General features: G+C 44.9%; 1 protein-coding gene across 1 annotated transcript in view; it reads left to right on the top strand.

The window, feature by feature from the left end:
- Positions 1–18704, top strand: part of LOC145864320 (tyrosine-protein kinase CSK) — a 31999-nt gene extending 13295 nt beyond the window's left edge. The window contains exons 2-6 of the mRNA XM_082969942.1: positions 5566–5668; positions 12548–12661; positions 13405–13517; positions 16459–16678; positions 18651–18704. Coding sequence (XP_082826068.1) covers positions 5654–5668; positions 12548–12661; positions 13405–13517; positions 16459–16678; positions 18651–18704 — 516 coding nt within the window. The 5' untranslated portion in view covers positions 5566–5653. The remainder of the gene's footprint in view (positions 1–5565; positions 5669–12547; positions 12662–13404; positions 13518–16458; positions 16679–18650) is intronic.
- Positions 18705–26999: the final 8295 nt, after the last annotated feature.

Consider the following 26999-nt stretch of genomic DNA (forward strand, 5'->3'; position numbering starts at 1 on the left):
ATCTTATCGGCTCTGTTCGCCTTGAACAGAGGAATCCAGATCTAGGCTGATCACTTCACTCATCATTCTCTTCTCACTGTTGCACTTGTTCCATTTTTAGCTTTGTGTATTCCCCACAATCAAAGGCTTGTGTATTCTATTTTTGGCTGGAAACTAACCCAATTGTTAGTATAGTGTGTCCCTTGTGGTGCCTTTTTATGTAGATGTTGACAAACACCTAGCCTGAGAGAAGCTTGCCAGCACTGAATGGTGTATTGCGAACAGCATTTAAAACTGTATTTTGCCAGAGAAATTGCCATGTGAGATATACGGAGTCACCGGTCTGTCTTCTCTGTGGTACGGGTGCTGACCTGGTCCTGTCGTGGAAGTGCCATGTGACTCATGAGCCCATGTTGTGCCATTTGTCTGTTCTCTCTGCTCTGCAGTGCTGCTAGGGCACCGGGACACAGGATTAGGGCAGACAGATGAACAGAAGGGCTTTTTAGACTCAGGGAGCCAGGCTGCTCTATCTCAGGGCACATCGTGTCTCACTGCGCTAGCACTAATTGTAGCCCACTTCCTGGTTCCTGCTGCTAAGGACTGTAGGAGAGCGGCAGCAGACAACACCGTGACAGCTGGGCCTTGTCTGACTGCAGCAATTTAGCCGCCAGATACAGTCTGTCTGGGCCCTGCTTTAGAACCGCCAACACTCCAAACAGTGCACATTACCTCAAACTTCCACTCTGCTCTGCAAAGGGAGGGTCCATGTTCAGTTCTCCTCACTCAGTTAGGCTAAGGCTAGTAGAAAGTAGATGCTGTGAGGACACCAGTCACGACACTGGACTTACTGTGCTTTTCACCATAGAATTGTTTACACTATGCCTCTGTGCAAAAAGACTAATGATATCTCACTTGTGTGCATAGCACTTGTGACTTCCATACTCTATGCAATGACATCATGTTTCATAGAACATAGGTGACCTATCTTGTGATTTTGTGGTTAGGCTAATCAATAGAAACTAAACTATTGAGTCCTTGGCTGTGCACTTGTCTCGTCTACATCGGACCACTCCACTGAGCTGTGTGTGTACTGTAGTGTGAGCTGTTGCTCTGTATTTACATAGTCAGTATGTCACATTTCCATATTTCTCCCTGCACCTTTCTTTGCTGCCAGTTAACTCTACAATACCAACTCTGTGCTACAGGCCCAGCACACACCAACACACCTGCAACCTCTGAGCTTACCATGAACCTCCTCCCAACATAACATCAACTTTCACATGTCACCAAATAATTGATTAAAACACACTGTTTTGCAAGAATTTCTACAGTAGCCTCAACAGCACCCTCTATGGTAGCACCATGGTGTAGCTGGAGGAAAGCTATTTTCTGTCCTCCTCTGGGTACATTGACTTAAACAACTAGTAGGCTCATGGTTCTCATCCCCTTCCGTAGACTTTCACAGTAATTATGATGACTTCTTTAGGAAGTCATCCAGCCAATCGGACACCTTGCAGTATGAATTAACATCTTGTCCATCCAATCAAAGGATCAGAGAATGAATCTAGTACTGCAACCATAAGCTATAGCTATCTAGCACTGCAGTGCATAAATTGTGGTGAGTAGTTGACTCAGAAAGATGATAGTTGAACAGTTTAGAACAATTTAAGGAGAAGAGGCAGAGAGGGAGATCTAGCTATATATTTTTTTTTAGTTTACCAACTAATGCAGTTTAATTTAAGCTACTCAACAACCAGACTCAAACAGAGAAGAATGCTATTTATGTTCGCTAGCTGGCTAAGGCTATCCAACACTGCAACTCTTCCAAGTGAGGCCAAGGTAAGCTTTCGGTTTTATTTATTGCCACCGGGGCCTGCCGTTGTAAGTGCTTGTAGTACACTGTACTGTATGATTGTCCACTTGGATTGGACTGTGGGATTACTAACATGTAAGTTCTATTTGGTTGACTATAATGTTAATATGGTTACAACTAGGGCTGGGATGATATCAGTTTTGCTATCATTAGTATTGTAGCAAGGAAATTAAGTGGATTTAACTTCTTTAGGAAAACATTGTCATCCAGAGTCATTTATTTTCCAACCTATAACACACTATTTTACATACAGCAGGTTTTTAAAGGACCAAAGAATTTGGTCTGCTTAGTGTTTTATTTTTTTTGCCATGGAAAAAAATATTGCGTCCCGATATTTTATTTATTTATTTATTTATTTTATATTTTTTTTAATAGGCTGTGTAGCGGTTATGTTATGACGGTTTGGCTTGGAAAAGTATTTGTGCCTGGTCACAAACAGCTGTCGTGTTGTGCTCTGAAGGCTACAAGCAAAGGTGAAAGGAGGAATTATACAGTACAACGCGCATAGTAATGATGCTGTATTTGGCTGCTATGAAAGTGAACTGTGTGTGACAGTAATCAGGGGTGTATTCATTCTGCCAATTCTGTTGCAAAACATTTCTTAAATGGAAGCAAACGCAATGAAATTGGGAGGGACCTAACTGAATTTGTCCAATAAACTTGTTTTTGTTTCATTTTGCAACTGTTTCGACTAATGATTACACGCCATATCAGCTAGATGCAGGCAAGTGTTCAAGGCGGTATTGAATGTGTCACTGTCTCACCTTGATTACTCCAATTTTGTCTCTTGACCTGTGCACCTATGTTATGAACTTTCATTTGTAGGCTACGTTGTAGCAACCTCATGATGGTTATAGGGCAAATTTAGATCATTTAGTAACCTAAACCTATTGATATGGAATATGAATGACAGTCAGCCAATATGCTTTAATAGAAATAAGGCCATGCTCAGTAAAAAAAGAAAAGTCCTTCCTAATCTAGAATGGCACCGACCACCACTGCCAGACACTCGGGTCATGTAAGAGAGTTGAGTTCTGAAATGTGAACTCACCTCTGAGCACCATCCATTTCTACCTGGAGAAACCTGTCATGCATATGCTGTTGAGAAACATTAGCTTACTAATCAGAATTTTCACAATGTGGCACATATCAACACTGTCTCTCACTGGCGTAGTTGTTACATACTGTAGGCCTAATCATGACTGTGTGGTTGTTTTTGAAAGTGTGAATTACTGTTCACTTCCGACCAGCTGCAGCCATGGAGACTTCAGCCAGCACAGGAAAACAATCAGTAGCACGCTGACTGCACAAGCAGAATGATCTCTCTCCACCTGAAGAAGACTTCACATGTAGCCGAAGCAATGCTGTCCTTCTGGGGAGGCTCTTCTGGCAAACATGCATGCATGCATGCATACATACATACATACATACATACATACATACATGCATGCATACATACATACATACAGTACCTACTTGCTTAGTGCTTGTTGACTACACATAAGCATGACATGGTAGAAGTAATAGATTTTATGTGGATACTATCGATGTCCGTGTTCATTCAACACTAGATGGCTAGAGAGAAGCATACTGAGAGGTTTTGGATTGATGGTTTTCCTTTCAGAGATTAGTTTTTTACACTTACTGGAGAGTGGTGTAAAGTTTTTCTAGATGGCGAAGGGCTTGTAAAATGTGGTTTGTTTATGGTTGTCCGTCGTACGTTGTCTCTTTCTCAGGAGTATTTCTTGGCTCTGTGAATGAATTGCTGTAGACCTAGTGTGAACATAGTCATTAGGTGCTCCATTTAGGCTGTCATTGAACTCAGCAGAGAAAGGAGTGTTCTGCTATATGAAAAGGTAGTTATCATGGTTGTATAGTGTGTGTTACATCACTGTGGGTTTCCATGGTAGCGATATCAGCAGGGAGCCTGCGAGAGCTGAAAAGAATGGAGGGATGAGTGAGTAGGAAAGGAGAGAATTGCTCTCGGAGGTATAGAGCATCACTCACATGGCTGTGTGTGTGTGTGTGTGTGTGGGCACCTCAGTGAACTAGACTTGCTGAGTGGGTGCTAAGCATCTGTCTTTGACCTCAGTACGTCAGCACTGCTGCTGGAGTTGAGCTCATTTCTCAGACGTAATCCGCCTTCCTACCTTGGTTCAGAAACCTTGCCTGGATTTCCTCACCAGCTCTGTGTTCAATCATCTCCTTTCACCAGCACTATAGGAGCAATAGATGATGGAATATGGCTGTTTCACTCACATATGCTGACTGACACTGAAGTGAGGAGTATATTCAGTCCCTCTTCGAGGACGATGGAAGTAGGCTAGATTAGAGATGTGTATTTATTATTAAAAACAACAGGTTTTGGCGTGATGCTTTCCCTTTGCGCTGACTGACACTAAGAATGGCAAATAGAAAAGTGGGTGGCCTCTGGGTATACCAGAGCTGCTATATTTGGCTCTGTCAGTTTGCATACAGATCTGCAGCAGTCTGCAGTTAGCCAACTTCCTGTTTTAACACAGGATATAGGACTAGCAGTGCCCTGCTGTGAGCCATTGATACACCGTAGTTGCTGTATGGATGAGACATGCATCATTTAATGGTTCTAGAACTCTACAGTACATTTAGGGTGTTCCGACCCCTCCACCACCACACCAAGCCATCGGAAAATACGAGTCAGCCACTTCCAGTTCCCCCTCACTTCCTGTTCTCGGCCGGTCTGAAGTGGTAGGCAGTGGATGAGGTTGAGGTAGGCAGTGGATGAGGTTGAGGGTGACAGTACTGGCCCTCCTGTGGTGAATTGGCCATGCCGTGTGTGCCTTTGTCTGATGCAGCATGAACTGTATGGCCTTGTCGTGTGCCTCCAGTCTTTTCTCTGGCCTCCTCCTCTTCCTCATCTTCAGGGACAGACATGCTTCAGGCCCGGCATCTGCTGTGTTCTGCCTGCATACTATAGCCTAGATCCAGCCAAAACAGATCATACTGCTCACTACTGTATCCTAGATGCAGCTGATACAGACCATACTGTAGCCTAGCCTAAATACTGCTCTCTCGAACTGCCTGTCTACTGTAGGTAGAAACACTGTAGGGTAGGCTACCTCCAGCCAATAACGATCATTCAGCTGTCACAGCACAGAGCTTCGCCTGACACAGATGAGCTGAGAAAGTGGTGGGTTTAGCTTTAGAGATCAGAGCAGTGGACAACAGACAGAGGGAGGCTTCATTTCCTTTGGGAGGATCAACTCTCCTGCATTCACCTCGCTCTGAAGGTCACTGTGGAGAGGTGCAATTATTAGTGCTCAGAAATGCTTATCTGCATAGAGGAGTCTTTTTTTTTTTTTTTTCCTATTTCACTAATTCTAGTACGTAGGCTATTATTGCAGTCTATAACAGTACATTAAGTGTATTTTGTTTGCAGTAGATGAGTATGTGCCCGTGTTCATGCACCTTGGTTGAGAAACAAGGTAGTGACAGTAGGCTATTTTTCCTCTGCATGTGAAGCTTATTCACAGCAGCTGAGTTGACATGCAGATTGAATCTGTTTAACAGAACTAACCAGAGTAACATTTTGAATCTGGTTCTCTTCTGCTTACTGACCAGACCACATGTGGTTGTCTACCAGGCTGAGCATATAACCTGTTCCAGTGTGGTGTTAATCTGTCAGAGGGAACCACAATACGTGGTGATTGACTATCTTCTCTTCTGTTGTCCAGCAGCTCTGATGGTACCAGCTGACCGGTGACACCTGCCTGAGGACACCTCACCCGCTGCCCCCCCTCCCCCTCCCCCACCCCCTTTACCATGTCTGGGATCCAGGTGAGAGGAACATGCACATGCTAGTAGTACGCAAGTCAGCTGTTTGTTCACCCCTGCTCGCAATTGCTAATAACTAGAGGTCGACCGATTTTAATCGGAATGGCCGATTTTAATTAGGGCTGATTTCAAGTTTTCATAACAATCGGTATTGTTGGCCACCGATTTGCCGTTATTTAAAAAAAAAAAAATTAAACCTTTTATTTAACTAGGCAAGTCAGTTAAAGAACACATTCTTATTTTCAATGACAGCCTAGGAACGGTGGGTTAACTGCCTTGTTCAGGGGCAGAACGACAGATTTTTACCTTGTCAGCTTGGGGATGTAACCTTATGTTAACTAGCCCAACGCTCTAACCACCTGCTTTACATTGCCAAGGTAAGTTGCTAGCTAGTATTAAACGTATCTTATAAAAAAACAATCAATCAATCATAAACACTAGTTAACTACACATGGTTGATGATATTACTAGTTTATCTAGCCTGTCCTGCGTTGCATATAATTGATGCGGTGCACATTCGCGAAAAAGGACTGTCTTTGCTCCGACGTGTACCTAACCATAAACATCAATGTCTTTCTTAAAATCAATACACAAGTATATATTTTTAAACCTGCATATTTAGTTAATATTGCCTGCTAACATGAATTTCTTTTAACTAGGGAAAATGTGTCACTTCTCTTGCAAACCGAGTCAGGGTATATGCAGCAGTTTGGGCCGCCTGGCTTGTTGCGAACTGTGCTGTCTTTGTTAGGAAGAAATAGTCTTCAGACTTCGCCAAACGGGGGATGATTTAACAAAAGCGCATTTGCGAAAAAAAGCACAATCGTTGCACGACTGTACCTAACCATAAACATCAATGCCTTTCTTAAAATCAATACACAGAAGTATATATTTTTAAACCTGCATATTTAGCTAAAAGAAATCCAGGTTAGCAGGCAATATTAACCAGGTGAAATTGTGTAATTTCTCTTGCGTTCGTTGCACGCAGAATCAGGGTATACAGAATCTGGCTCGTTGCGAACTAATTTGCCAGAATTTTACGGAACTATGAAATAATATTGTAGGTTGTGCGATGTAACAGGAATATTTAGACTTATGGATGCCACCCGTTAGATAAAATACGGAACGGTTCCGTATGTCACTGGAAGAATGTTTTCCAGATGATAGTTTCCGGATTTGACCATATTAATGACCTAAGGTTTATTGTATTATAGTTAAGTCTATGATTTGATAGAGCGGTCTGACTGAGCGGTGGTAGGCAGCAGCAGGCTCGTAATAGTCAAAGATATATGGTTTAGAGAGAAATAGTCGACGCGTCATAATTCCTGTAATAACTTGCGGCTGAACTTGAAAGGGGTTCCTTCGTTATTTTACAGTTCATGTCTTCCATAGAGAATGTCTTGATCTACTTCAAATAAGGTCTGTGTTTTGTGCTTAAACCGCCTCGGCGTCTTGATACCCGTGTAAATCTCACTAGGTAACGTTTGTCAACATATTTTCATAAATCCACTCTACAATTATTATTTTTTTTATCTTCGCTTATATTGATCAGAGTTATATCCTATGGATATCTACACAGTTATAAAATTGGCAAGGTGGTGTAAGCCTAAAACACAGACCTTATTTTAAGTTAATCTAAAAATATCCTATGGAATAAATGAAGGAACCGCTTTTCAGATTTTGCTAGGTGTCATGGGAATTGTGACTCGCACTTTGGTAGTCAATTCTTACCATGCCCATTATTAAAATAGGATTTCCTGCATATAGAAATTACAGTTTTTGTTTTCAGCATTCATCACAGGTAACTTAAACTCTATTTTTATTATTCAAACAGTTGAGAGTATTTGTCTCCTAAGCAGACTCTTCAGTATCGTTGTCACTTCAGAGCTGTGTGTATATGTAACAGTGTAGGTTCCGTCCCTCTCTTCGCCCCAACCTGGGCTCGAACCAGGGACCCTTGCACACATCAACAACTGACACCCACGAAGCATCGTTACCTATCGCGCCACAAAAGCTGCGGCCCTTGCAACGCAAAGGGAAACCCTACTTCAAGTCTCAGAGCGAGTGACGTCACTGATTGAAACGCTATTAGCGCGCACCACCGCTAACTAACTAGCCATTTCACGTGTGTGTGTGTGTGTGTGTGTGTGTGTGTGTGTGTGTGTGTGTGTGTGTGTGTGTGTGTGTGTGTGTGTGTGTGTGTGTGTGTGTGTGTGTGTGTGTGTGTGTGTGTGTGTGTGTGTGTGTGTGTGTGTGTGTGTGTGTGTGTGTGTGTGTGTACACACATACCATACATAACATACATACGAAAAATCATAATAATCGGTATCGGTGTTGAAAAATCATAATCGGTCGACCTCTACTAATAACCCATCCAACTATATGTGAAAATCAGAGGCCCAGTAACATTTTGCGCATATTCTTGATGGTTAATAAACTCACAGGTTTGAGACCACAATAGTTCTGCTAATAGCGCTATATTGAAAATACTGTGATTGAAGAAAACCATCTGAGATTAAATGATAAAAAATGTAAATTCATTATAATTTCTACGCACTTTCTACCTGGTCGTTTACATTTAGACTGGAGTAAATATATTTTTTCCATACATGTTATAAGCTATTCGATTTTTATTTTTTTTAATATATTTTTTTATTTGTAAAAACATTTTTTATTTGGGGACACCTACAACCCACTCATAACCACCCACCAGTTGAGAATCATAGTTGAGAAACATAATATTGTCATAAATCGATTGAAGCATTCATTCTATCTTGTTGATATCGGTAAAGTTCTGTCATCCCTGCTTCTTTTGCAGAGAAAAGACGTTTAGGGACCGGGTGTGGGGATTTTTTTATTTTAAACTAAAAACAGAAGATTTTCTGTGCAAAGTTTGACCCGTTGAAAGGAAATGGAGAGCTATGTAAACAACCCAACATGTTTCTGATAAAATATGCACCCAAGCAGAAGTGAAATCTTGTGGTTGAAATACTATTAGCTTTTATGATTCCAACAAATATACCGCCTGTAGAGGTGCCATCTAACTGTGCATTTGCATTCTCTTTAGATGAAAGAAAGAAATCATATTTCTCCACTCCTGTTCCTGAGTAAAAATGTTGCCTATCATTTTACTGCAAGAAATGCTTAATTCTGCAGGTGTTAATATTAAGGCTATGTTATAGTGTTCAGATTTCAGTTTCCATTTAACCCATCTGAACAATAAGCTACAGTTCCCTTGATGTGCCATAGGCCTATATGATGTCCCCAGTCTTGTGACTGTCAAATTTGTACAGAACACTGCTATCATCCTCTTACCACATCACCAATGCTTTCCCAAATATTACTTTTCTGGCCCTCGCTTTTCTCTTATTGAATTAAACTCCCACCTTTCTCTGCCTGTTCCCAAAAGCATTTTGTGATTGGCGTGTAGGTGATTTGACGCGTGTACAGTTGGGCCAAAAGCTCAGGCTGACAGCCTAAAATAATGAAAGAGAACCAGTGTAGCCTGTTGATATAAATTGCACAAGAATTATACTTATTGTTTTTTTTAAAGGTATTGTTTTCTATTTATTCAACCCACCCGCCCTTCATCCACACAATATGTCATGACCCTAAACGCGCCTGCCCCGCAGATACAGCCACGGGGACTGCAGGTTAAGGGTCAACCCATGCATCACTAATGCACACACGCATCCTACTTACACATACATTCTAATGTGCCCTGCCCCTTTCCGACCTGTCATATTTCCTGACTGACATTAGTGCTTCTGCTTTTCATCTGCCAGCAGCCACATAGCATGATTACAACCCCCTTGCATCCCCCATATTCACATTTGCTTATCAACCTAAATTATTTGTATCTTTGGCACACAACAGTACATAACTCTCACATCGCTCCCTCTGTGACGCTCGTCTCTTTGACTCCTATCGGGAAATGATTGAGGGATGTGTGTCCCGATAACGATATCAGACATACAGAGAGCTGTGCGTAGAGCATTGCTTCAGGAATACTCCAGGTTATATGAGGATAGTGGCTGCGTCCCACCCTATTCCCTATATAGTGCACTACTTATGACCAGAGCCTCCAGGGAATAGGGTGCCATTTTGGACGCACCTTGTGTCACACACACATGCTGCTTTGTACTGTCATTGCCTCTAACTGATAACATGCAACCATGACTCCTGTGAAGATGTTATTTACAACATTGATGCCACAACACCACTGGTTAGACGTAGGAGCCTCAGTTAATGCCTAAAGAATAGGCCCACATGCTATATGGTCTGAACAGCGTGTAGGACAAACCAGCATAGCTACCCCCCCACCTTTATTTAACCAGGTAGGCCAGTTGAGAACAAGTTCTCATTTACAACTGCGACCTGGCCAAGATAAAGAAAAGCAGTGCGACAAAAACAACAGTTACACATGGGATAAACAAACGTACAGTCAATAACACAATAGAAAAGTCTACATGGTGTGTGCAAATGACGTAAGATTAGGGAGGTAAGGCAATAAATAGGCCATAGTGGCCTGTACATAGCCCATCTAATAAATAGGACGTAGTGGTGAAATAATTACAATTTAGCAATTAAACACGAGCGATAGATGTGCAGAAGATGAATGCATGTAGAGATACTGGGGTGCAAAGGAGCAAAAATAAATAACATGGGGATGAGGTAGTTGGGCGGGATATGTACAGACGGGTTATGTACAGGTGCAATGATCTGTAAGCTGCTCTGACAGCTGATGCTTAAAGTTAGTGAGGGAGATATGAGTCTCCAGCTTCAGGGATTTTTGAAATTCGTTCCAGTCATTAGCAGCAGAGAACTGGAAGGAAAGGCGGCCAAAGGAGGAATTGGCTTTGGGGGTGTCCAGTGAAATATACCTGCTGGAGCGCGTGCTACGGGTCGGTGCTGCTATGGTGACCAGTGATCTGAGATAAGGCGGGGATTTACCTAGCATAGACTTGTAGATGACCTGGAGCCAGTGGGTTTGGTGATGAATATGAAGCGAGGGCCAGCCAACGAGAGCATACAAGTCACAGTGATGGGTAGTAAATGGGGCTTTGGTGACAAAACGGATGGCACTGTGATAGACTGCATCCAATTTGCTGAGTAGAGTGTTAGAGGCTATTTTATAAATGACATCGCTGAAGTCTAGGATCGGTAGGATAGTCAGTTTTACGAGGGTATGTTTGGCAGCATGAGTGAAGGATGCTTTGTTGCGAAATAGGAAGCCGATTCTCAATTTAATTTTGGATTGGAGATGCTTGATGAGTCTGGAAGGAGAGTTTACAGTCTAGCCAGACACCTAGGTATTTGTAGTTGTCCACATATTCTAGGTCAGAACCGTCCAGAGTAGTGATGTTAGACGGGCGGGCAGGTACGGGCAGATATCGGTTGAAGAGCATGCATTTTAATTTTACTTGCATTTAAGAGCAGTTGGAGACTACGGAAGCTTGAAGCTTGTCTGGAGGTTAGTTAACACAGTGTCCAAAGAAGGGCCAGATGTATACATAATGGTGTCATCTGCGTAGAGGTGGATCAGAGAATGATACGTCATTGATGTATACAAAGAAGAGTCGGCCTGAGAATTGAACCCTGTGGCACCCCCATAGACTGCCAGAGGTCTGGACAACGGGCCCTCCGATTTGACACACTGAACTCTGTCTGAGAAGTAGTTGGTGAACCAGGCGAGGCAGTCATTAGAGAAACCAAGGCTAGTGAGTCTGCCGATAAGAATGCGGTGATTGACAGTCGAAAGCCTTGGCCAGGTCGATGAAGACTGCTGCACATTGTCTTTTATTGATGGCGGTTATGAAATTGTTTAGGACCTTGAGCGGGGAAGAGGTGCACCCATGACCAGCTCGGAAACCAGATTGCATAGCGGTGAAGGTACGGTGGGATTCGAAATGGTCGGTGATCTGTTTGTTAAAATGGCTTTCGAAGACTTTGGAAAGGTAGGATAGGATAGATCTAGTTCTGTAACAGTTTGGGTCTAGAGTGTCACCCCCTTTGAAGAGGGGGATGACCAATGGCAGCTTTCCAATCTTTAGGGATCTCAGACGATACAAAAGAGAGGTTGAACAGGCTAGTATAATAGGGGTTGCAACAATTGTGGCAGATAATTTTAGAAAGAGAGGGTCCAGATTATCTAGCCCAGCTGATTTTGTAGGGGTCCAGATTTTGCAACTCTTTCAGAACATCAGCTATCTGGATTTGGGTGAAGGAGAAATGGGGGAGACTTGGGCAAGATGCTGTGGTGGGTGCAGCGCTGTTGACCGGGGTAGGGGTAGCCAGGTGGAAAGCATGGCCAGCCGTAGAAAAATGCTTATTGAAATGATCGTAGATTTATCAGTGGTGACAGTGATTCCTAGCCTCAGTGCAGTGGGCAGCTGGGAGGAGGTGCTCTTATTCGCCATGGACTTTAGTGTCCCAGAACCTTTTGGCGTTTGTGCTACAGGATGCAAATTTCTGTTTTGAAAAAGCTGGCCTTTGCTTTCTTAACTGCCTGTGTATATTGGTTCCTAACTTCCCTAAAATTTGCATATCGTGGGGGCTTTTCGATGCTAATGCAGTATGCCACAGGATGTTTTTGTGCTGGGCAGTCACGTCTGGAGCGAACGAAGGGTTATATCTGTTCTTCGTTCTACATTTTTTTTTTGAGTGGGCATGCTTATTTAAGATTTGAATAGTAGACCTTTTTAAATGCTTCTAATAACGTGTTATTTGATTGTAATGTGTTATTGTAACCCTATTGCAATTTAATTTCTCCCTAGTGTCAATGACAAATGCAATTCACTCATCCAAGCTATGACTATCTGTAACCTTTTACTGTAGTCAATCTGTGTTTATAACAGCTTCTCCTCTTCACTCTTGACCTAGGTGCCATGGTTGCCTGGCACAGAGTGTGTAGCCAAGTACAACTTCCAGTCCACAAATGAACAGGACCTGCCTTTCTGTAAAGGAGATGTGTTGACCATAATCGGAGTCACCAGGGTAAGCAAGGCTCACCTTTCTATACTGTGAAAATGTAAGTGTAAAACCATTATGGTGCTGGACTTGTGTAGTTATACAGCTGTGTTAAAACCTTGTAAGGATTGGACCCTTTTTCAATTTTCACCTAAAATGACATACCCAAATATAACTGCTGTGTAGCTCAGGACCTGCAGCAAGGATATGCATATTCTTGATACCATTTGAAAGGAAACACTTTGAAGTTTGTGGAAATGTGAAATGAATGTAGGAGAATATAACACATTAGATCTGGTAAAAGACAACAAACTTTTTTTGTACCATCTTTAAAATGCAAGAGAAAGGCCATAATGTATTATTCCAGCCCAGGCACAATTTAGATTTTGGCCACTAGATGGCATCAGTGTATGTGCAAAGTTTTAGACTGCTCCAATTAACCATTGCATTTCTGTTCAAAATCTTGTATCAAGACTGCCCAAATGTGCCTAATTTGGTTTGTTAATACATTTTCAAGTTCATAAATGTGCACTCTCCTCAAACAATAGCATGGTATTCTTTCACAGTAATAGCTACTGTAAATTGGACAGTGCAGTTAGAAGAACAATAATTAAACTTTCTGCACATATCTGATATGTCTATGTCCTGGGCAAATGTTTTGTTACTTACAACCTCATGCTAATCACATTAGCCTACGTTAGCTCAACCGTCCTGTGGGGGGGACACCGATCCGGTAGAGGTTTTAAAGGGTGTTTCTGCTGCTATTTCAGGATCCCAACTGGTACAAAGCGAAGAACACAGTGGGCAGAGAGGGCACCATCCCAGCTAACTACGTCCAGAAAAGGGAAGGGGTCAAGTCAGGGGGAAAACTCAGTCTTATGCCGTAAGTACACGATAGTACCTTGCTCCTCTGTCACGTAAGATGTGCCCTTACCTGTGAGAAGTTCCCATGTTTCACTGTATGATAAAGGTATGACTGGTGCTTAGTTCATTAGAAGGGGGGGGTGTTACAAAGGCCTGACAGGAGACGTTGGTAATATATTTGTTATTTTTTTTACCACCTCTTCTCTGTCCCGTCTGCTCTCTGGGTGGCTGCCTGCCAATGTGGGTGGTGCTAAGTGGCGCTGCGATTTGAATCGGGCTCTCTGAAGGGCCAGCTATTTCAAAAGAGGGGAAAAAATGAGACTTATGCAAATGGTATAAAACTGGAGGCCAGGAGGTAATCAGAGTTATCTCTCACACACACACACACACACACACACAGCACAAGGCTGAGGTTGCTGCACACAAACGTGTTGGACCAAAACACACTCATAGTGTGTGTCTCTCTCTCTCTCTCACACACACACACACACACACACACACACACACACACACACTGCAGACTCTCTCCCCCACCATCTCAATCTTCTGAGCTTATCTGCCCAGCTGAGGAGAGGGAAGCTCAAGCTGTGTGGTGAAGGGTGACCAGTCAAGTGTTACAAGGAAGGACAAAGGCAAGGCTACTCCACTGGACAGGGAACTGACTAGAGTGAGTGAGTGGGTTTGCTGTCCTTATTAAGTAGAGGTCACCAGTGGAGGGACTGAGCAGAGTCCACTGCCCTCCTACTCTCCTTCAGCTGTAAGAGAGCAAACTCTCTGTAAATACAGCCAATGATACATCAGCCCTGTGGATCCCCTCAGAGAGGAGTGGTTAGTGGTGTGAGTCTGACGGGGGTTATGTTATTATGAATTGGTAACAGATGTCCCAGTTGGCTTGTATAACTAACAGTGTCAGCTGGGTTCTTGGGTCTGTTGGTCTCCACACCCTGAGAGATGCTGCTCTTTGACCTCACAGCTCACTGCTGCCACCTGCTGGTAATCATCTACTCTGTTGATAGGGAGAGGGGGTTACAGCACCACCCTAAAGAAGACTGGCAAAAGGCCTCCGTCCCCACTGTCCTTCCTTACTCTATTTCCCCCGTACTTCTAGCAGCCTGTTCTCCCGACTGAATGGCACAAACTGAAACATAAATGGCATATTACATTCCCTGCTTCCTCATTAAATAGTCTGACTGGTTGCTCCTCCTGTGTTTGACTGGTTGGTCATATGTTTGGCTGGTAGCTCCTGTGTGCTCTTCCTGTGTTTTGGCTGTTGGCTACTCAGTGTTTGGCTGACTGCTGGCTTACTGGCGCCTGCTCTCAGATTAATGGGAGTTAAGGAGGCTGCTGTCCATGGAGAAGCAGCTCCGCTGATCTAATCAACTCAATCCTCCCTCCGCATTAAGCCGCTTTGCACAGGCCCTGCTCTGTCTGTCTTGGTGCTGGGCAACAGAGGGAGGGAAGTGTGTAAATCAATTACACACTTTGATTACCCTTAACTCACCAGCCCCCAGAAAGACCCCTGTGGACCTCCTGCTGCTCCGGTTTCCATACTGCTGGGGGATTCTGTGTTAGGGTCTACTACAGATAAGAGATGAATGATCTTAAGGAAAAAGCCAAAGGGGTGGGGTTTATCCAGTAGAAGCCTGTAGATCTTATACATGAGGTGAGATGGAGGCTGTGTTTAATAGCTTGAGCTAAAACAAAGAAGGGAACCATGTGTGTTTTCCCTAAGAGAGCTTTCTAAGTCCAGTGTCCTGCAGCTTGCCTTGCGGTCAGCCGAGGGCATGTTTCATATACTGTTCTGAGGGGATGAAAGACACTGTGCTGTTCTCTCTAAAAGCCTCCTCTCCTCAGTGAGGTCTCACCTCTCTGTGAATAGAGGTCTGGCAGGCCCTGCTCTGTGTCTTGCCTGGCCTGAGCTGCTTTGCATTTTCCTGTTATTGCAGAGCCTGTGTCAGTTTCTGACTCTGCCTGCCCATGTGTGTTTTTCTGTGTCTGTGTTTCCTGTTTACGCCAAGGCACTTACACACTGGTTCCTTGAGACACAGACTCACTCCACTGCTCTAAGCACAACTGCCTAGAAATGCCACTGCCTTACATTATGCTGATCTACTGCTGTTGTCCCCTTGTCTATGGCTGACTGTTTATCAACTCTTTTAATACAGGGCTTTGTATGAGTGTTACATGGCCAACATTGCACGCTAGCAATAATAATGAGTAGATCTCCCCTCTACTTATAAATATTTTTTTTGCCCTTTTATGTATTTTGATGACCTTGGTATGTTAATTTCTGTAGTCCATTAAGGCCCTAGCTCTGTGTCCTGTCCCTCTCTCTCCTCCTCGTGTCCCTCTCTCTCCTCCTCGTGTCCCTCTCTCTCTCCTCCTCGTGTCCCTCTCTCTCTCCTCCTCGTGTCCCTCTCTCTCTCCTCCTCGTGTCCCTCTCTCTCTCCTCCTCGTGTCCCTCTCTCTCTCCTCCTCGTGTCCCTCTCTCTCTCCTCCTCGTGTCCCTCTCTCTCTCCTCCTCGTGTCCCTCTCTCTCTCCTCCTCGTGTCCCTCTCTCTCTCCTCCTCGTGTCCCTCTCTCTCTCCTCCTCGTGTCCCTCTCTCTCTCCTCCTCGTGTCCCTCTCTCTCTCCTCCTCGTGTCCCTCTCTCTCCCCTCCTCGTGTCCCTCTCTCTCCCCTCCTCGTGTCCCTCTCTCTCCCCTCCTCGTGTCCCTCTCTCTCCCCTCCTCGTGTCCCTCTCTCTCCCCTCCTCGTGTCCCTCTCTCTCTCCTCCTCGTGTCCCTCTCTCTCTCCTCCTCGTGTCCCTCTCTCTCTCCTCCTCGTGTCTCTCTCTCTCTCTCTCCTCCTCGTGTCTCTCTCTCTCTCTCTCCTCCTCGTGTCCCTCTCTCTCTCCTCCTCGTGTCCCTCTCTCTCTCCTCCTCGTGTCCCTCTCTCTCTCCTCCTCGTGTCCCTCTCCAGATGGTTCCATGGTAAGATAACGCGGGAGCAGGCGGAGCGCCTCCTCTACCCCCCAGAGACTGGTCTGTTCCTGGCGAGGGAGAGCACCAACTACCCCGGGGACTACACCCTGTGTGTCAGCTGTGATGGCAAGGTGGAGCACTACCGCATCATCTACCACGACGGCAAGCTCAGCATCGACGAGGAGGAGTTCTTCCAGAACCTCATGCAGCTGGTCGAGGTAAGGCGGTGTCAGCCTGTCAGTCCCAAACGCTCCCTATTTCTTACTGTTTAGGCTACTCCCTCCCACACTGCCTATCCTGTACGGTGTTAAGGTACTGGTCAATGACGCTTAGTCACATAGTTAGAGAAGGTAAAGGGGGTGGAGGTTATTGATCGGGGAGAAATCAATATTATTTCATTGTATTTCATTTGTCTCCAAGTTTGGATTTAAGTTAACGTTAGCAAGCGCTAGTCGGCTGTACCTGGTATTTTTCATCCTATAGCTTGTTCTGCCTTTTTTAAATAGGGAGCCAACATGTTTTCAACACTTATTTCCACGACTGATAAACTCCTTTTCTCATGCTCTCTCGTCTCTCTGCAGCAGACATATAGTGAGCAATATGTTTGGAACATCAAATGGCAAACAAAATTGCAGTATCAAATCACAATACATACAGAATCGGCACCTAAGTATCATGATGCTATATCATGAGTAGAGGTCGACCGATTAATCGGCATGGCGATTTCAAGTTTTCATAACAATCGATAATAGTCAAATCTCTCTCGCGCCCTCCCCGCTCTCTCTCGCTTGCGCCCGCCCCTCTCTCTCGTGCCCACTCACTCTCGCCCGCCCGAGCTTGCTCTCTCTCTCTCTCTCTCTCTCTCTCTCTCTCTCTCTCTCTCTCTCTCTCTCTCTCTCTCTCTCTCTCTCTCTCTCTCTCTCTGTCTCTCTCTCTGTGTCTCTCTCTCTGTGTCTCTCTCTCTGTGTCTCTCTCTCTGTGTCTCTCTCTCTGTGTCTCTCTCTCTGTGTCTCTCTCTCTCTCTCTGTGTCTCTCTGTGTCTCTGTCTCTGTCTCTCTCTCTCTGTGTGTGTGTGTGACTGTATATCTCACATTCTTGTGATTTCTAGCTCATTCTTTTTCCCCTTACTCACTGGCCTGACACAACAGGCTCCAACACAAGTTGTCCCTCCCTGTCAATAGACCCTCATCCAGTGGGATTTGTGGTGTTAACCATATAATGGAAATCAAACACTGTTGCATTTAAGGGATTAGTCAATCACATGTTAAGTACTTGGGTTGTTATGGATGGTGGGTACTTATGTGTGGTGATTCAAGTGTTTATTCAGGCACATTGAGTATTTTTGTATTGTCCAAATATCAGTTATATAACCTTGGTTTCGTGACTGCAAATATGCAGAAATAATATGTTAATTTGATAATGGGTCTTTAAAGTTCAAATACAGTGTTGACATTCCCTGTGGCTCAGTTGGTAGAGCATGGTGTTCCCTGTGGCTCAGTTGGTAGAGCATGGTGTGTGTGCAACGCCAGCATGGTGTGTGTGCAACGCCAGCATGGTGTGTGTGCAACGCCAGCATGGTGGGTTCGATTCCCATGGGGGGCCAGTACAAAAGAAATGCGTGAAATGTATGCATTCACTACTGTAAGTCGCTCTGGATACGAGCGTCTGCTAAATGACTAAAAATGTAAACATGAATATATTTCTTTAGCAGCTTGTACAGAGGCAATAGTTCCTATACCATGCTGCCATCTGGTGGTTGTAAATGCTACTCACATGTAAAACAGACAGTGGCAGTCAGATTACTCAATGACTGGGTGCTTCTCCATTGATTAACAAACTAATCATAGGTCAAAAAGATGGCCGGTGTGTTTGACTGGTTAACCTGATCACATGTAGATCAGTTGGTGTTGACAGGAGTATCTAAAGTGAAGGTGTGGTTAGTGACCTCTTACCATCAAACACACAATTCCTATGCTTCTCCTGTTAATTAGCAGAGTCCCCTCTAGCCCTCCAATCCCAGCATCCTTTTCACCCCAGACTGCTAAGACTCTTCTTGACTTCCGCTCTTTGTTGTCTGGTCTTTGACATACGGTTGACATGCAGTTATACCTCCTGAGTGTGACGATGCAGCTACTGTTAATATACACACTATCCAACTCACCATGTTCTCTCTCACCTATCTCCATTCAGCACTACACTAAAGACGCCGACGGCCTCTGTGTCCCTGGCTGGCTGGCTCGTTAAAGATTCCTATGAATGTTAATGGCGCTGACAGTCCACAGAGTGGTAACAATGGGCTGGTTACACAACACAGGGCGCTGTCAGCCTGTGTTGTTCTGCTCAGCTGTCAGGACCCATCATTACACTGGGCCGTCACTCCATCTCACATTTACAGTGCTGCTGAAAACAGGAGGAGCATTGCTGGAGAGGGACCTCTCAGATTTAGATCTCTATGGCTTAGGCTTCTGTAAGAGTGCAACAATTCATCTTACTCACCCAGTCATGTGATGGTTGTACCACTACCATGGATCACCACCAGCTGGCACCGTGTAGTCTACTCCAGTAGAACTCATGGATGGTTGAAGATAAATATCTTACATCAGGCCTTCATTGTAAATAAGAATTTGTTTTTAATTTATCTGCCTCGTAAAATACAATGCATCAATAAAAAGCCTGTATGTGATATACTGCTAGTGTTATAGTGGTAACACCATAGTTAGTCACCCCTCTTGCGTGTTCAAATGTAGCCGCATTAGGCTACTTGTGAGGTACAGAGATGTCATCCTACCTTGGAAGGTTCATAGTTCATTCCAGGTTTTTTCGTATGATTCTCATCTCAAACTGACACACACATTCACAATTAAATGCCACAATCCTGTCAACTACACACACACAGTTCAGTGTGTGTTCTTCACTAGCACAGATGAGTGGAGGATGCATCCTGTTTTAATCAGCTTTTGATAAGTTATGGATCTCTGCTGACGATGTATCTCCTAAGCCTGATATTTCTTGACAGCAACCAATTAAAACCCACCATGAATTAATCTGATTACGCCAACAATTTTTGTTAAATCTAGGAGGATTCTGATGTTTGTAGACTAGAGGCTAGTGTGGATTGTGGAGTTAGGGTGTACATTGTAGTGCCTCAGCCTCTGGGCCATTTGGAGTAGTTGAGTTGACAGATGTACATGTGACAAAATGTGGCAAGGTCATCTTTCTTCTACTCCATGTACTACAGCTGTCTGCTATGACAGGAAGCCATCTCTCCTCATGGGTACCTCATCCGATTTGAAATGCTGCTGTGATCACAATACAATTATAAACTAGGTGGTTTGACCACTGAATGCTGATTGTCTGAAAGCCATGGTATATCAGACCTTATACAACGGGTGGGTCTAATCCTGAATGCTGATTGGTTAAAACCGCATTCAAGCCAGTGTTTATTCCACAGGTTACCACCGGCTAAATCTGATGTTAAAATGCCTATTCACTCTGTTCCATCTGACTGTGCAATCCACTGTCTTATCAGCCAAGCCAGGCAATTTATAAACTTGATCTCTGTTATCAAAAGCATTTAGACATTTTCTCACATTTCATTTAGACTAACATTTAGTTTTCAACAGTGGAGATATGTATAAATCTTGCTGTCTGTCTCTGACATTTGCAGCAATGTTTCAATATTCAAATTGGATCTCCAGCTGTCCCATAGTAATGGACGTGTCGGGATGAGACAGACAGGCAGGCAGCTTTTCTCAGCCAGTCGAAGTCATGAATCAGTATCATTTTTATGGATATATCAATAGAAAACAGGCCAAACAAAACGAAGTGCAGTTAGTTTGCAGTCTTTCCAGCTTCAGTGATTGGCTAGCTCCTGAACAACACTGTCCTGACATAGAGACCACATTTTCTATGCTAGGTGAAATTGCACCTCATTAGCTCATTGTTATGGATGTATCCAAATAAATGTCACTAGAAAACAGCTTACGCAAATGCAGCTACAGTGTTGTTATTCTGGCTGCACCATTTGACGTGGCTGTAAGTTCGCCGTAGTTGGCTAGCTAGCAAGCAAGGGATAAGAACGTTGCCAGCCAGTATGGCATTTAGAACGAACGACTGGGTAGAGTCGATAGATTCAGAATGAATAAATTCATCAAAATAACACACCTGTGGTATAATTAAGTGATACTGCCTGAGAAGCCGTTATTTGGAGGATATACTGGCATGGTTTGCCGGCCCTCGACTTTGTCTTGGGCCTAACAACACCCGTGCCAATATATCCTCCAAACACCGGCTTCTCGGGCATTATCACTTAAGTATACCACGGGTATGACAAAAAAAAACAGTTTATAAAAGCAATAAGGCACCTCGGATTTGTGGTATCTCGCCAATATACCACAGCTAAGAGCTGTGTCCAGGCACTCTGCGTTGCGTGGTGCATAAGAACAGCCCTTAGCAATGGTATACTGGCCATATACCACACCCCCTCTGGCCTTATTGCTTAATTATATCACCTGATGTTGTTGCAATAACTCAAGGCTAGAGACACTGAACATGTTCTAGAACATAGAAATAGAAGCCCTAGATAAGATATATATTAATAATGCTATGCTTTATACAGCACAGATTAGGTTATTTTACTGGGAGAAATATGCAGAGAACAAAGACACTGACATCAAAATGGGTTAATTTGTACTGGCACAGCAGCAGGACATGTGGGGATGTTTTCCGATTCCAGCCCAATTCGGTGACGACAGGAACTTAGTAAGCAGTGACGTGATTGGAGCTGAAGGGAGTAGTCAGGCCGATGTCAGGCTGATGTGGCTGCGATGTGTGGCTGTCTCAGCTGTGCACATGGGCCTACTGTGTTCCCCACTCCGCTCCTCCCTGATCCCTGACAAATCCCCTTCCACAAATTTCCATAAATTCTCTTCCTTCTCCTTCGTCTACTCTGGTCTGGGATCAGATCTCTCACTCCACTGAACAGCCCCTAAAAATAATCTGTTGCTTCAGCTGATGTCTCAGCAGCAATTAGCTTCTATTTGTGGCCATGCGTGCAGACATCTCAGATAGCTACGGGTGTCACTGTGGTCCTGACTGTCTGGCCGGGGCATTGTTTTGTCTCTGCGGACTGGGAAGTTTATGCCCAGTGGTCTATTGGCTCGGCAGCTTTTGGCTTTGTTATAGAAAGGCTTAATAACGCAGTTCTTGGTGTCTTTTGGCAGCCTTGGTTATTATTAGTTGGTCGTCGTAGTAGTACGACAGCCTTGTGCCACATTACTGAGTGCAGATGGCTGTTGAATAATTTTTCTGTAATCCCATTCTGAGGTGGTTGGATGGGCTAATGGGCTGAATAATATTCTGTAATGCTATTCAGTGGTTTGTTATTGTTCTAATTGTGCTCTTCAGTATGAGGATTCTTAGTTCAAATCATATTTATTTGTCACATGTGCCGAATACAACAGGTGTAGACCTTACAGTGAAATGCTTACTTACAAGCCCTTAACCAACAATGCAGTTTTAAGAAACATACCTAAAGAAAAATAAGAAATTAAAGTAACAAATAATTAAAGAGCAGCAGTAAAATAACGATAACGAGGCTTTATACAGGGGGCACCGGTACAGGGTCGGGGGGGCAATGCAAATAGTCTGTGTGGCCATTTGATTAGCTGTTCAGTAGTCTTATGGCTTGGGGGTAGAAGCTGTTTGGAAGCCTCTTGGACCTAGACTTGGCGCTCCGGTACTGCTTACCGTGAGGTAGCAGACAGAACAGTCTATGACTAGGGTGGCTGGAGTCTTTAACATTTTCTAGGGCCTTCCTCTGACACCGCCTGGTATAGAGGTCCTGGATGGCAGGAAGCTTGGCCCCAGTGATGTACTGGGCCGCGCGCACTACCCTCTGTGGTGCTTTGCGGTCGGAGGCCGAGCAGTTGCCATACCAGGCAGTGATGCAACCAGTTAGGATGCTCTCGATGGTGCAGCTGTAGAACCATTTGAGGATCTGAGAACTCATGCCAAATTTTTTCTGTCTCCTGAGGGGGAATAGGTTTTGTCGTGCCCTCTTCACGAGTCTTGGTGTGCTTGGACCAGTTGTGCCGACAACAATTTTTCAGGTCTGACTGTAGAAGGCATGACCTTGCCATCACAGCTAGTCATCGACCCACTAGACCTGGCAGGTAGGCAGAGCCTTTTCTCAGTATCCCTGACTCCTCATACAGTACATGACATGGAGGACTGAGGACCATGTCCCGGCCCCTGTGACTGTGTGACATCACTGAGCTGGGCTGGCCCTGGCCGGGTCGTCGTCAGTGGACATCATGTACTTGGAGATAAACCCGTGAGCTATGAATCAAATACACATGGCAGAGCAAGGCTCACCGTTCGTTCGTACGTGGAACCACAAATCATGGGTCACATGGACGTCTGAACAAAATAGCTTATGGACTCACTGACGCGTTGCATTGCAGATCATGGATAGGAAATGATCATGGCGAGGTTGAACCAACCAGCATGTTATGATGCTCAATATGCTGGATCTGATCTGATCATACAGTATCGGAGATGACTAACAGGAGTCAGTGTGTAGTTGTTTTATCAGCTCTACCACAACGAGACTCCAGATGGCCGACTTACCCTAACCCACGTGTGTAGAGCTCCTCCTGGGAGACAGGTGTGTAGAGAGGGAGGGAGGTGGAGCTCTGAGCTGGAGAAGATGGATAACAGCAGCAACAAAGGGCTGTGATGATGTAACGCTAGCTGGGCTGTATTTTTTGTGACTCTTTTAAAAATAACCCAATTGGAGCCCGGGGCACTGCATGGCTGATATGTTCATTTGGCTTTGTGAAATAGCAAGGTTCTCAGAGTCAGAGAGAACATGTTTTCTGCACAAGTTGTCAGGCTGGATTTGCATTCCGTCTGTGACATTTCACCCTTCTGCCCCAAGCCCCGCGCCCACTGCCTGCCGGAGGGGCGTGCGGTGCCAACACACATCTCTCTCAGAGCAGGGTGAGGGGCCCCTGGAACCACCATAGACCCCCTCCTCCTCTACCCAACCCCCTTTCCTGGATCACTTTATCCTCCATCCTCCCCTAGTTAGCCACTTGAAATAGCAGTACATTAGATGGCATGGCATGACAACCATAAAGAAGAGAAGAGCTAGATTTAATACATGAGTACAAGGCGTAGCTGTGTCTGTGGCTGTGCAGATGAACTGCTGCTTTAGTGAATCTAGATGGGTCAGTGGTTGACTCAACACTGAGGACTAGATTATGTTGCCCATGCAGCCTGCTGTCATCGACTAGTGGGTCCATGTTATCAGCCTGCTGACAGTCTCCCTGAACAAACAGCTTCTGTAAGGCAAACTTTTCTCACTTTCCATGTTGTGCTGCCACACATCTACAGACCACTCCAACTCCATAGCGGACACACACACAGGGTACACACACACAGGGTACACACACATAGTGCTTGACTTGGGCAGGAGCTCAAAATGTTCTACTGCTTGAGCTCCTGTTCCTCTTATAGAATATTAGCTCAAAAGTATTGTGGAGCTCCTGCACATAAATATAAACAGTACCGGTGCCATGAATAATGTCAGTGGTTCATGTTATGCTTGTAAATCCTTTAAAGTAACAACAACCAGTAAACAACCATCCAAAAACGGTGTACTGTATAAACATGTGTACAAAACATTAATAACAGGTTAATCCAGGTGAAAGCCATGATCCCTTATTCATGTCACTTATTAAATCCACTTCAATCAGTGTAGATGAAGGGGAGGAGACCGGTTAAAGAAAGATTTTTTGTGTCATTCAGAGAGTGAATGGGCAAGAAAATATTTAAGTGCCTTTGAACGAGGTATGGTAGTAGGTGCCAGGTGCACCGGTTTGAGTGTGTCAAGAACTGCAACGCTGCTGGGGTTTTCACGCTCAACAGTTTCCTGTGTGTATCATGAATGATCCACCACCCAAAGGACCTGAATGTCCCTCTGGTTCCACACACACTGACTCTGCCTGATGGTCCCCTCCCTCAACCTGGTTCCTCCATCCCGTACTGTCCTGGAGGACAACACAAGTCTGAGCAGTCTGTGTCCTGGGTGGCAGGGCAGGCAGGGCGAGGGCAGGGGGAGAGAGGAGGATAGAGCAGCCATGACCCTGGACCCTGCTGACAGAGATGAGGAGTGAAAAAGCCAGGCGGACTAGGATCAGACCCTCTCGGACACATTGTGGCTGATGGAATGCACCCAGGAGTGAGTGGCTGTGTGTGGCTGTGCACTGCATGGTCCAGTCTGCATTTCTCCAGTCTAGAGAGGGGTCTACACATGCATACACACACACACACACACACACACACAATGCATACACACAGCTCCTGTGTGTATCTCAGGCTGGGCCGTATGTGAGTAACAGCTTCTTTACCGTCCATGGGCAGGAATGACTCATGGCTCCTCCAGTACATTCACATTGATGAAGATAATGTGTTGTGGCAACTCACATGCGAAGAGACATGTAATCACATAGCCTTAAAACATCAAGCTGTTGGGGAACAGAGCAGACATGTTCTGCATGAACACCATGAGGACTTAAAAACAGGAGAGGAGTTCAAGTCGCGGTGCGTTATGTGTCAGTATGACATGTCCATTAGTTATTATCCACATAATAATGAACATTTCCTGTTGCTGCAGGATTATTTTCCTGTTGTGAGGATCTGGTTAACTTAAGATCTAGCATCTGTAGCAGGCCCTATAGAGGGTTTGCCAGGGATCCTCCTCACCCTCACTGGATCTATTTGAGGTGAGCAACTCAATGGCTTGTAATGGACAGGGTCTTTGTGAAATGGTTTGGTGCCATTATCTGTCTTTTTCTGTCATGTTGGGTCTGAGTCTATGGAGAGATGGTTTCCCCTTTTTACCATAATTACATTATTACAGCAAATGGAAGTGAGATCATGTGAATGATCATCACTGTGTTTCTCCACATGTAACGCTCACAATAAAAAGTGTGTTTGTGATTGGAGATGCTGTGTATGATGAGGGATGTGGAAGTGTTGTGTTTTTACCAGGGCTTGCTCTGCCTGTTTACCAGGGCTTGCTCTGCCTGTTTGTCTGACCTCTCTGGGTCAGATGGCAGTAATGACCTCACTGCAAGACGGCAGGGACCCTGGGCCAGATTGCTCACCACCTTACTGGACCCAAGGCAGACACGGGCGCTTACTGGACCCAAGGCAGACACGGGCGCTGCTGACATGCTTGACTCACGTGGCTCACTCTCTCTCTCGCTCCCCAGATAATATTTGCTTTAACCCTTAATACTCAAGCCTATACTCAGACAGGAGAGCATACAAGCAAGCAGCCAAGCGCTGATGTTTATTTACATAGAAATGTCCCTGTGAAGGACATTGGTTGATAAAGTAAGCCTTGCCCCAGGGTTGTTGATGGAAGAAACCCACTGATGGATCCATCCCTTGATGCACGTTGTGTGTGTGGGTGGGCTGGGCGTTGTGACTGAATGGAGCATTGGTTTTCTACCCTGGGGAGACTGAAAGCTGTGACCTGTGGCAGTCGTAAGAAACTACAGCAGAGAGAGGTGGTGTCATCTTCACCGACCTGTGATGAGATTGGTTCTGAAGGCCATCAATCAATTCAGCCCTGACAGCGCCATGGCCCTGTGTGTGTGTGTGTGTGTGTGTGTGTGTGTGTGTGTGTGTGTGTGTGTGTGTGTGTGTGTGTGTGTGTGTGTGTGTGTGTGTGTGTCTCTGTTTATATGTTGGAGCGGGAAATGCGGGTATGCAGAAAATTCCGGGAGAATTCTTGGATCTCTTAAAGGAGAGTTTCACAATAAGTAAAAAAGAGGCCATGGCCCTTTGAAAAGACCCTCGTCTGTTGACTTCCTCACACAAAATCCTACTGGCTCTGGGAGTGAATATTCTCTTATTTGACTTGGAGGTTTCATGTCCTAAATCCATTTTAAGTTGGACTTGACTGATAACAACCCATACAGTGGTGGTGTTTCAGGTCAGGATAAGCCAAGGCTGATGTTCTATGCGAAGGCTTGTGTAACCACTCTATTTTCTCCAATGATGTGTGTATGACTTGTCTGCCCAGCGAGCCGTTGGGTGTGTGACAGGTTGTATAGTCTGGGGGGACGTGCTACACCGGACGTCTGGTGACGGGGTCCGTCTCGACCCTAGCTGTGTGATGACGGACTGGGTAATGTGACGTTTTGTGTATATGTGACTGTGTGTCTGTGTGTGTGCTTGCGCGCCTGCATACATGCATATGTGTTTGTGTGCTTGCGTGTGTGTGTGTGTGTGCATGTGACGGTCTTTGGTCCTGTGTAAGAAGGCCCATCACTCCGTTTGGGACCGGAGGCCCAGCGATGCTAACGTCTCCAGGCAGCCTGTCACAAATATCTGAGGTCCCTGTCCAGCAGTCCTGGGAGTTTGATGGCTCCTGGCTGCAGTCGACCTCCTCAGCCATCAGCAGCCTAGTTTGGGCCTCACCTATCCTTAACCTCAGCCTGGCCATGATGCACAACACAGCCT

This window comes from Salmo salar, chromosome 26 (genome assembly GCF_965601325.2).
Source record: "Salmo salar chromosome 26, fSalSal1, whole genome shotgun sequence".
Taxonomy (NCBI): Eukaryota; Metazoa; Chordata; class Actinopteri; order Salmoniformes; family Salmonidae; genus Salmo; species Salmo salar.